General features: G+C 39.7%; 1 protein-coding gene across 1 annotated transcript in view; it reads right to left on the bottom strand.

Annotated features, from left to right (window-relative positions):
• LOC116904607 (murinoglobulin-1) overlaps positions 1–12,323 on the bottom strand; it is a 49,915-nt gene that overhangs the window by 14,204 nt on the left and 23,388 nt on the right. Inside the window, exons 12-18 of the mRNA XM_032907403.1 lie at positions 9,696–9,923; positions 9,425–9,488; positions 7,075–7,223; positions 5,132–5,281; positions 3,798–3,959; positions 2,975–3,056; positions 515–683 (exon numbers count right to left, since the gene is read on the bottom strand). Coding sequence (XP_032763294.1) covers positions 515–683; positions 2,975–3,056; positions 3,798–3,959; positions 5,132–5,281; positions 7,075–7,223; positions 9,425–9,488; positions 9,696–9,923 — 1,004 coding nt within the window. The remainder of the gene's footprint in view (positions 1–514; positions 684–2,974; positions 3,057–3,797; positions 3,960–5,131; positions 5,282–7,074; positions 7,224–9,424; positions 9,489–9,695; positions 9,924–12,323) is intronic.

Raw genomic sequence — 12,323 nt, forward strand, 5'->3', positions numbered from 1 at the left:
TGAGTGTGACAGGGCAGCATCCCATGAGCCATTCAAAGGAGTGGTAGGAAGTGAACAGGGTAAATGGGGCTCCAGATAGAAAAATGAAATCTTGTTTCTCCAACTCTAGTTGGAACTGCCCAACATCTCCAAGATCGTATGTTAGCGTAAAGCTGAGCAAAAATTTGAAAGTTTCTCTGAATTCCCATTTTCAAAATATTCAACAGTTTTATGATGTATATGGTCTACTCTATGCAGCAGTCCCATGGTCTGCCCCATATAAGACGGCCTCACCTATTTGTCAACATGGGGATCCTGAATGGTTTAACTATCAGAAAGGTACATGACACATTTTATGTGCATATTCTGGGAATGATGGAAATACATGTATTTTATAATTGGTGGGTTGATATGCTATGGTTTTGTAAATGACTAATTTCTTTGCTTATGATAAATATCAATTAATTAGTGAAATACAAGAAAATAAAGAAAAATTTTATACCTAGTCCAAATCATACAAATGGAAATCACTTACTTTACTGTGACTAAATCCCAGATCCAGGTTTCAGGAAAATAATTCCTAATGGTCTCAATAACTGGATCTTTACGTGGTGTCTCTTTAGGTAGTGGACTTTTATTTGCTACCAAGGGCATCATTTCAAACTCTCCCCCTCTTGGTGAAACTTCCGAATCCACAGCAGGTGCTATGAAGTTACAATGGAAGAAATGAATACACAATGAGACACAATGGTACAGTGTTAATGTAGCTTAATCTTCAGTTTCTTCTTGACTGTTAGACACTATTGTGGTTACACTGGAAATGATGCCCTGAATCACTCATTTTGGAGGAGACTAAGCAACATCTTTTCAACAAGGTGAAATCTCATCTGGAGCAGTTGGAGTTGGAAGGAACTATGAAGCATATTTTCCTGGGTTGAAATTGGAAGGTTAGTGAATGCTTACAGATCTACTGTGCCCCGTAGGAGGAATGAATATCCCTAATGCAATCCTAGGTAACAGATCTCGTGGCTACAATGAGAATCACTCCAGACAAGAGCTGAATGATGTCTACATTGTTGTCAGAGATACTCTTGCCATCTTTTTTCTTTCTTAAGATCTGTTGGATTCACCCAATATTTTCATAGGTTTTCAATTTATATAAAATGGAAATAGGTATAAGTACAAACTCTTGGGTTAGAAACAGAAAGTTTATTACCCAAGAATCATAGCATTGGCTTGGGTTTGGACTGACAAGAATGTAGATTTAAAGCTGGCGATTGAGGTTCTGTACTCTGCTTTTTTTCAAGAATGAGTATACATGCAGATTTAGTTAGGGCTTCACCTAAGTATTCCCTATTGACTTCTAAGCATGGAGAATCTCTCCCAATTTTTTAATTCATATACACACAGAGCTGCATTTCCATGGTCCTCCCCTGTGATCACCACAACCTGTACCCCGACCTCAGTCTTCATATTTACCTTCAAGATCTATTTTCTAGTATTTTACCTTCTTCACCCATCACCTTAACCACTACAGGGATAGTTTCCCTATTATTCCACTGTTTAGAGTCCTCACAGTGCCTCAGATTCTGCTGCTTTTAGAAACTTGTGAAGACATTTCAATTTTCTTTCAAACTAGTATGAGTTAAATTAATACAGTCCAGTCAAAATAATGTTTCATTTTATGTTAAGTCATAATAATCCATTTAATATTTAGAATATAAATGATAATAAAGATAAAGCTTCATGATTTCAAGTTATATTACAGAGTTAGAGTAATAAACCGGCATGGGAAACACAAAAATATAGACATGTAGATCAATGGAAAAAAATACAAGACCCAAACACACTCATGTAACCACAGCCAACTGATAGTTGACAGAGATGACAGAATGTACACCAGAGGAAAGATAGTGTCTTTAACAAATGGTGCTGGGAAAACAGAATTTTCACATATAGAAGAATGGAAGTCGACCTATATCTATGACCCTGCACAAAAATCAACACCAAATGGATCAATGCCCTCAACATGAAACTCAAAACTGGTAGTGGAGGAAACATAGGCAGCAACCCTACAAAATGCATGTGTAGGAAAGGACTCTCTGAAGGAGATCCATTCACCTAGAATTTAAGGTACATACTTGACAAATGGAGACCTTAAAAGACTGAAATGCTTTTGAACAACTAGGGGGCAATCAATTGAGTGAAGTGGAAGCCCAGAGAGTGGGAGAAAATCTTTTCTAGCTATACATCTGATAGGGAATAGATATCCCGACTATATAAAGAACGCAAAAAACAAAGCGTCAAGTAAACAAACAGCCCAAGATAAAAAGTGGGTTGTGTATCTGAACAGTGGTTTTGAAACAATTTTAAAATATTAAGACATATCTTTTAACAGTGTTTGCTATGCTAGCAACTAAGGAAATGCAAATTAAATCAACAGATTTCATCTCACCCCAATCGGGATGGCCAAGGTCAAAAAAATAACTGACAACAAGTGCTGGAGAAGATATGGGTAAAGGGAGCCCTCATTCAGTGTTGGTGGGGATGCAAATGGTGCAGTCACTCTGAAAGGAACTCGGATGAGAGGAAGAGGGGAAGACTAAGTGGTTAGTTGGTTAGTATATGAGTGTGCTTTTTTCTTCCTGTCCTCTCCTTTATTTGAAATGCCTGACTTTTCTGTCCCTTTCCTCTCTAATGCTTAGGGAACTCTCTTCACCTCTCATGACCCATCTGCAAAAGTTCTTCCCACTTCACACAATGACCCTGTACCACAATGACTATGGCATTTTTGTCTTCTTTTAACATTGACTTAAGGACCTTCAGCCTTTAACTTCCTTGTAGTAGTAGCGTATTTTCTGGGCATATTTTGTTCTGCTAAACTTGGGTTTTTTTACTCTACTCTGATGCTCTACAAATGCCACAATTTCATTTTGCCAGCTTCCATAAATCACTCACATTTATGTTGTACTGAAAATACAGATTTGTATTTTACCTGATAGTTTAACCGTGTAATAATGATAACAGTATGTAGGAGCTTTGATATCCAAGTTGGTGAATGCTGTTAAACCCATGTCCTAGAAAGAAAAGTATTGATCAAGCAAAATATCTCAAAGTTCTGAAAAAAATGTGTATATAAACATCTCAGTAACTATTTCACATACAGTTTTACATGTTCAAGTAGAATTCCTACTCCAATTGTGTGTCTCATACTCATGGAGTGCAGTGAGGAACAGAGTTTACAGAGAGGCTCATGTGCAGGCCTTCTTTCTGATACACTGCTGCTATTTAAAGAAGTCGCTGGACTCAGCCTGGATGCATGGTGGCAATGCCTTTAACCAGTGGAAGGGGAAGCCCTTGGAGGCAGACAGATGTGACTAGACTGTTGGGCAGCCTGGGAACAATGGGGGAGGGTTGGGGGGGAACACCCATAAGGAATGGGAGGAGGGGACATTTGAGAACCTGAAAGGAAAAACCAAAATTATTAATAATGAAATAGTTAATAATAAAAAAAATAAAAAAAGATAATAATAATAATAATAATAATGTCACTTCCTGACTCTGTGCCAGTTTCCTCCATATAAAGATAAAAATTATCTAGACTGTCCACTTTCCAAGATGTAGATTTTGGAAGGCTTAGGAATGAACCCGGGAACCACCACATGTAAGATGGGGTAGACTATCCACTTTCCAAGATATAGATTTTGGAAAGCTTAGGAGTGAACCCTAAGCCTAAGTCTAAAATTCTTTACTAATATAGTGTTTCATTAAACCTAAATAATTCACATAGCAGCATGTCAATAGACAGCCTGACTCACCCTCACGTATCTGTAGGCATCCTTCTCTCGTCCATATGGTACTAAGTATGTGAGCTCTTCCGTGTCTCTTTGTCCGTACATCAAACAACCGCCTCTGTCTTCAAATGGATAGTGGGGACGTGGAATGAAGTTGCTGTCTTGCATACCTGGTAGATCATATATCTGGAAGAGACAGGAGATGAGAGGGCATGTTGGGAGCACTTTCCGAGTTATCTTTGGCTAGCATTGTGGTTTCAGAGTTGACTGACTGGTTGGCTCCCACAGGGTCCTCTTCTTGGGCTTTCTTGAGGAGATTCTCAAAAAAAAATCACTGTGATCACCACAAATACCTGAATGTTCAAGAAAATAGCTGTCCTCATCAAAAGTATGGGTACCCAGGGCATGGAGAGGACAAGGTGGGTGGAACAAGGAAGCCCCACCCATTTTAAACAACCCTTGTGTTTTAAAACTAATTGCTTGTATTTGTCAGCTAAAAACAACTGATCAAGAAATCTCTTGTTTAAAAGATTTGGGGAAAGTAAAAATAAAAAAGAGAAACATTTTAGCAGGATACTTTCCAAAGCATGTTCTGCACGTGCATCACAAAATCTCATCATTAAACTAATTAAATACTGGTTTAATTTATGTGTCAGTTTAGGACTGGTAAGTTCCCAGCATTATCAGAACTAAAGATTTCGGTTTTTAAATTTACATATCTACCTTACATTCTAAAACATGCTATTAGCCAGTGTAATAATAATTTTTACACTATTAGTGATCATAAAATTATTCCTAATCAGTCCTGTTTTTAATTCAATATAAAGAAGAATTTTACTGTCGTTATCTTGGGTGAGACTCCTGTAAATAGTGCATGGTTCATTTGTGCTTCTGAGAATTTTCAAAACGAGGTGAGAACCTTGCATTTTAAAATTTAAAATTTTAAACCACTATATATCCTTTTTTTCTTATTCTGGAGAACTCTTGAGATGTGCAAGATTCTATTTGTATAAACGGTTTCGTTTGGCTCCCACATGCAGTATGAGTCTGAAAAGCTCAGTCATGAACATACGAAGAGGACAAGCCACGTCTGGGGTAGGACAGGTCCAGTAAGAGCACAGAAGGCTTTGCAACTCAGAGAGCCTCTTTTCCTTCTCCCACTTCAGTTTATTGGCCAAAGTTTTCTGATCTGTTCTCTGGGATTTTAGAGTGAAGAGCTCCCTTACAGACACTGTCAGCATGAAATGCAGTATTTTAGTGTTCAAGAGCTTTCGTGGCCGAACAAGCAATTTCATCAGAACTAGGGCCACTTCCGGCCCAGAGCCCACTCTGTTGAACAGAGGCTTAAGGGGACTCACCAAGGAAGGGGAGAGCTCAGCCTCAGGCTTCTGGAGCAGCACGCTTTGGTCCACAGCTCTCAGGCCACAGAGGGACTGAGGAGAAGCTGTAACCCGCATATGGGTTTGTGAGGCTGGAAGACTTTGGGATGGGCTGAAGCTCAGGCGCACCTGCGGGAAGGAAAATCAAGCTTTAGCAGGGGTTGGGTTCCTGCCTTGCAGCCCTGAAACCTGCCACATGGAGTCACCCGGGAACTCTGCAGACACATGTGTTTTTCCAGATTATGAATACTGTCAGGAGCATAACTGAGGTTCATTGCTTCCTCTTTCTCCCCTGGGATTGATTTACGAAAACAGGAAATGTGTCAGTCAAACTCCAAAGCAACAAATGCCGATTTTGGATCCCTGAAATCTTGCGAATAGATCATTTTTGGTGTCTGTGCACATGTATGTGACTGTTCAGCAATGCACACACGTGTGCAGGTGTATGTACCCATGCACCCAGCAGAGGCCAGAGGAGGGTGTGGGTGCCCTGCTCCCACACAGTGCCTTATTCTCTTGAGAACGTCCCTGGAACTAAACTGGCAGCAGGCAAGTCCCAGCAATTCTCCTGCCTCTAACCTCCACATCACTGGGGTTATAGGACCCTTTGGTCACGCCTGGCCTTTACATGAGTGCTGGGATCAGAATTCAGTGCCACCAGTGCTATTTCCTTCCGTGCCATCTCTGCTGCCCTGAAGTTACACTTCCTCCCTCTCTCTCCACCTCCTCTTCTCCCTCTCCCCTCCCCATCTTCCCCTTTGCATCTGCCCCTGCTCTCTCTCCATCTCTGTCTTTCTGTCTTTGTCCCTGTCCCTCTCCCTCTCCCTGTCCCTGTCCTTCTCCCTTCCTTCCTCTGTCCCTCCCTCCAGCCCTCTCCCTTCTCTTTCTGTGTGTCTCTCTCTGGTGAGGTTTTTTTTGAGACAATGTATTTTGTGTGTGTGTGCAGCCCTGGCTGTCCTGGAACTCACTCTGTAGACCAGGCTGGCATCAAACTCAGAGATCTGCCTGCCTCCTGAGTGCTGGCATAAAGGGCTCACAACAAAAACCCCCAACAAAATTACTCATTTTAAAGGACTTTTTCACAAAGAATCTTATACATGGGGTAGAAAAATCAGTATTCTAATTGGAAATATGTCTACTTCTGCCTCTGTCCCTCTATTGATCATCTATCATTCATCGTCATCTCTCAATGCTTCCTATTTCATTTCAGCGAGTGAAGCAAATTGGTTTGTAGTGAAAGGGGCAGAGAAAGCAGATCAGAGGCAACGTTAACTACTCTAGACCAAGCAAAGCATAGATGCTCACCAGCAGACATAGTTTCAACGGCCTAATGTGAACAGGTACTGAAGATCTATGATGCTACACACATTCAATAGCAAAGGCCTTAGGTTCTTATCACACGTATAGAAAAATCATAATGAAACACTGGAGGGAAATAAAGGCACCAACAATTGATAGGCCTGGGTCCTCTGACTGGATTATGTGACTGAGATCATGTGACATTAAGGGTCTATGAGATGACTCAGTGGGTAAAGGCACCTGCTGGCAAGTCTGTTGACCTGAGCATGACCTCTGTGACTCACGAATAAGGAGAACATGGACTTCTAAAACTTCTCTTTCTGCCACAAGTGTTCATTCACATGTGCATGTGCATACACAGGTAAATACAGCACAAAGTAAGCTTCACAATGTTAAAGTAGGTACTAAGGAGTCCTTCTCCTCTCCTGCTGTCCACCTCCTTGTTTCCTTTCTCGTAACCTCTGACCGTGTGTGGTTTATGAACTCAAATCTGGCACTCTGGAACCATTCTCATCTTTGCCAATAGGCACACAACAATGACTGGGTTTAGCATATTGATCTGAAATCTGTGTCTTTAAGACTCCCCTGTTTTAAATAGAAATTTTAGGAAATAAATCCCTTACTTTGTTGCGAAGACATTTTTCAACTTGAAACGTTACAGAATCTGCAATCACTTCTCCATCAGGCAAGATGGTGTAGATGAGCATTTTAGCCACGGGAACCATGCTGAACTCCACAGGGATCTCCAAGGCGAAGTTGCCTTGTACTTGAGCTGGAGGGAATGGGAAGAGATGGTTATGGGTCAGAATACTGACAGGAAGACACAAATAACTGAACACAGGGATTTGGAGGACTGTCTAGATGTGGGAGGCGTCTTCCTGTCCTGTGGTTAGTTGTTTGCATGCTAATGATCTCAGGAGGGTATCTCAAAGATAATCTCCCACCAGGATGTTAACTGTCAAAGTTATATTGGTTATTGATAGCCAATCATATACTAACCTCATATCTCTTTTATACCTCGGCATCCCAAACACCATGTTAGATCTTCCCGTTATAAACAGGATGAGAGAACCTTAGCTTATGTCCCTTTTATTATTCAGATAAAAGGAAGAATGATAAGGGGAAATCCTGGTACTCTGGAAGCTGAAAATTAATAATCACCTCAGAGGAGCCAGACATGTTTCATAGAACAGGCATTGCTTTGTACTGAACTGGTTTTCAATGCAATGTTCACAGTATTTACTTCTCTTCAGAGAACTTTGTGCGTTTTGAAGTCTCACTTATTGTTTCTGGTGACCCTGAGGGGACTCATAAAACTTCTCAAGATCAATGCTCTGATTCCCTCTTAGTGTTTGTTGAAGAACTGACTGCATATCTTATTGAACAGCTAAATAGTTTTTATAATTGATCAATGACAAGGAAGCCCCCTTTCAGTGAATTTGTTGATCATCTACTGAGTATCTACCACTTCTAGAAATTACTTGAAAGTTATCTGTGACTGCATGGAGCACACAGGTTTACATCTAGAACATGCTATTAGTCAGTGTCAATAATAATTTTGAAGCTATTAGAGTGATCATATAACTATTCCTAACCAGTCCTGTTTTTAATTCAATATGAAGAAGAGTTTTACTGTCATTATCTTGGGTGAGACGCCTGTAAATAGTGCATGGTTTCAATTGTGCTCCCTGCAGTTGATATGGCCATGAAGGGAGATGAATAATAAAAGCTAAATTATAGAAAATGTGTTTGCATGTGGTAAGTGCTCTTTGGAAAGGGAAGGATGACCAGAACAGAGCATCAAGATTACCAGGATTCAGTGGTGACTTGGGATTTTAAGGAGTGGGTGGAAGAGGCCTGATTAAGGGAGTGACAAGTGAGTCAAGTTTCAGTAGAACTGAGCAAGTATGAGGAGATGACAGGGTGACTTCACTCAGAAGTCACAGCAGCTATGGTTTCCTGCCCAAGACCTTCACAACAGCCAAGCCCATCAATATTCCAGCATGGAAGGGGAGGGGTTTGTGAAGACACATTCTTAGCTAAGGAGCTAACACAGTTGATGGCTGCTGAGAGGAGAAAGAGTCAGATCTCTTCAGTGATGCGGCTCCTGGTAGACTGTCCATGTTTCAGGGACTGGCCCAATACTGTCATGTATGGGTAGCACTAACAGAATTCAATGGGTTATGGAAAAATCACATAAAATAGGCAAGGGGCCTGGTGAGGTAGGCAGAGAGGAGTCGAGAGAGGGGGGATTAGTGCAGAGAGTGTATGATTAAAATACATTGGATAAATATATGTAACTTTCAAAGAATAAATAAAATGTCTTTAAAAGTTAAAATAAAGGACTGGAGAGAGAGTTCATAAGTTAAGATCACTTAATGCTCTTCAAGTTTGATTCCCAGCACCCACACCAGGGTGCTCAGATCTCTGTAATTCTAGGTCCAGGATATCTAGGGGTTCTGATGCCTCTGGCTTTCAGAGGACCTGTATTGACATGCCCATAGTTACCCACAAGCACTTCACACATAATTTAAAAATAATAAAAATGAATCAAATACATAAAAATCATTGTATCTAGAATGGGAGGGACCAAGGCTACAAATTATTATTATTTTTTTGGACAGACACTAAGATAACTCCTTTGCCATGTTGAGGATAATCTGCATGTGAGAGCACAGTTTCTGCACATGGGTCATATCTCGCGGTACATTGTGTACTCAGGTGTTACTTATTCACAATAGATATTTCACCATGTCGAAGGATACTCAGTTTGGGACTCTGGGACTTTTTCCCTGAAGGTCATGGTATGAGTAATAACTCACATTAGAGGGCAGAGCCATGAGTTCCTACTGTGTAGAATGTTTACAGAGACACACAAACATGATGGCACTGCTAGTTGCTCAGTCATGAGATTCCATGGTGCGTATGTGGACACTCAGTTGGAGAAATATTTCGGTGTGAGGAAACACTTACATACTCCTGACTCCACTTGATGAGTGTGGTTTCCAGTCTGGAGGATGCTGCCCTGGGCCATGACCTACAATGGAAAGTATTTTCCAAACTTACATCTGTGTTTTGCAAGGCTTTCTTCTAACTGTGCTAGAAGAAATAGAAGAATCTATTGTACTCCAGGCAGAAATACCCAGCCTAGATCTCAATGAGTCAGGAGAGACATGGTCTTTTCTTTTCTCTTTTTCTTTCTTTTCTTTTCCTTTCTTTTTTCCAACTTGGACCCAGAACTCACCAGGTAGTGGAAAACAATCTGTGGCAGCACTCCCAAGACCTGCCCCTTCAGAATAAAATGCGCCTGAACTGTGTGGATCTGGTTGCAGGGCAAGACGCCAGCTTCTGAGTCAAGGTAGATGTAGCTCTTGCTGAGGGAGTAAACAGCATAAGCCTCATGATGTTCCTCTGCATGTCTTTCTGCTGTGCAAGAGGAATCACTACATGAATTTTCCTCCTTGTGGTAGATCTGGAGAAACAAGAAAATACTGTACTGTAGACTGCCTAGGCAGAATCTCTCTTCTGTGATGAATCAGCAGATTTTCCCATCTCATTTAATGATTAAATATTTTGTATATCTTAATAAAAAGGGAGGGGAATTTCATTAAATGAATTGATGTCTAACACCCTGAATTTTCAGAATTGAGGCAAATATTTATACTTGGGAAGAGAGAAAAGGGAAGTGAATTATTTTTATGAGACAAAGGAAGTATTTTTTGTGCATCTAATATATAATGAATTTTTTTACATATATGAATTTTGGAGCATAATGAATGATGAATTAATGGGCTGATGAGAACCTTTTCATATATTAATGTAGAGCACTCTGAGTATACTCAGCCACCGTACTACCCAATCCTATGTTTCGTGCTGGTTTCCTTCTTCCTTAGTAGCCCCTCTCTACTTCACTGTGTTCTTTCCACACATGGGGGCCATTTTCTCCTAGTCTTATACTTTTTTCTTAAATTGACAATTTCTATATCCATTCATCTCTCTATACACAAGATGGCTTTCTTATAATTATCTGAGTAAAAGTACAAGTAAATGTGCATGTATTTCCAATTTTCTCTATCCACTCATGTAACAGTGGGCTTTTCCACCTGTGCCCAAGTTCATGAAATAATGACTCCGAGACTGGATTATTATGAATAATTGTCTAGTCCAAAACCTTGGCTTCTCCCGTTAGGTCATATTTAATTATCCTGTTTGTTCTATTCTGTTGGTTACCTTTTCTCAGTTTGGGGTTAAGCCCCCATGCTTGACTTTATCCCAGAAATCTTCTCTGTACCAGAATTTCTACCTCCCTGCTTCCTGCCTAAGGTAATAGGCCAACAGCATTATATTGACAGGTGATGCTTCCATACATTGCATAAGAGTCTCTGTAAACACTCATCCATCACTAGGCATTAAAGTTGGCTCCATTGCTCAAATTGTGTTGAGAACTGCTGAGATTGCCATGGGGATGTAGATCTCTATTATATGTTAGCTTTGACTCATATGGACATGCATATGTCTGTGGCATGCCTGCACTATACACTGCTTTCATTTTGGGTTTTTGTAGAAGCTCTGAGTTTCATGGTCATGCTAATTTATCTTCTCACCAGCTGTGCATATAGGTTCCCTTGTTCTCATAACCTTGCCAATATTTGCTTTCCTGATGATAGCCATTTTGATGGGTGAGATGAACTTTCAACATAGTGTTAGCCTGCTTTTTATTGAGAGCCAAGTGTGGTGAGCATCTTTGCATGTGTTTCCTGACCATTTGTACTTAGAGTCTTGAAAATAGATGATTTGTTGGGTCTACTGAGATGCCCATGTGATTCTTAACTCTTGATTCTGTTCATATGCTGTTTCACAGTTCTCAGCTTACAAATGTGAAACCACCCATGCATTCTTGGTATGAAATCAGTTTGATCATGGTACATAATTTGTTTAATGTGTGGTTGAGTTTGGCATGAAAGAATTTCAATGCAGACTTTCCTTTAATGTCCATATGGTAAGTTAGTCTGAAGGTTTCTTGTCACTGTTTCCTCATCTAGTTGTGGTCTCTGGGTTATTCTAGATTCATAGAATGGTTTAGGCAGCATTCCTTATTTTGAGTCTTTATACTTTTTATTTCTTTTTTTTTTAAGTTTTTCAGTTAGCAAAATTTTTACTGGGTTCCTTTTTCCCTTCAGTTCTGTTTCTCATTTCAGATCCATTTAGGTTTTTTTTTTTAACATCCTTTTGGCTCAGTTTTGGTACAATATAAATATCCAGAAATTCACTTGTCTCTACTGGATTTTCTAATTTATTATAATGAAGGCTTTGAGATTATAAGAACCCCATGGATTTCATAGTATTTATTTGATAAAGGATCTGATTTATTTGGTTTCAGTGGGTTTACTGTTCCTTTTGTCCCCATCATTACTTTCAGCCATATTTATTATTTCCTTCCTTTCACTAATTTTGTATTTGTCCTGTTCTTGGTAACAGTTTGAGATACAGCATAAGGCTATTTATTTGATAGGGATCTGATTATTTAGTGTAGGGGTTTACTATACACACACCTCTTAGAATTTAAATCCCTGTAGACTGTAAATATTCTGATGTAGTTTTTTTTTTAATCTAGAAATAAAAAAAAATCACCCTTCTGATACTGTCAATGTTTCAATGATCACTGTCAAGAGTATTATTTGGTATAAATACATGTTTATGCTCTCTAGTTTGTCTCATTATTTATTTGTAATTATAGTGTTTTTTATCATGATAACATGATTTAAAATATTTGAACTGGTTTACATCCATCAGTTGCTGATGGGAATGTGTATCTCATCACTATTAGATATTGTGTTCTGTAGGCAGATGCTAAAGCTGTGTGATGCAAGGT

The sequence above is a fragment of the Rattus rattus genome, chromosome 6, assembly GCF_011064425.1.
Source record: "Rattus rattus isolate New Zealand chromosome 6, Rrattus_CSIRO_v1, whole genome shotgun sequence".
NCBI classification, from domain to species: domain Eukaryota; kingdom Metazoa; phylum Chordata; class Mammalia; order Rodentia; family Muridae; genus Rattus; species Rattus rattus.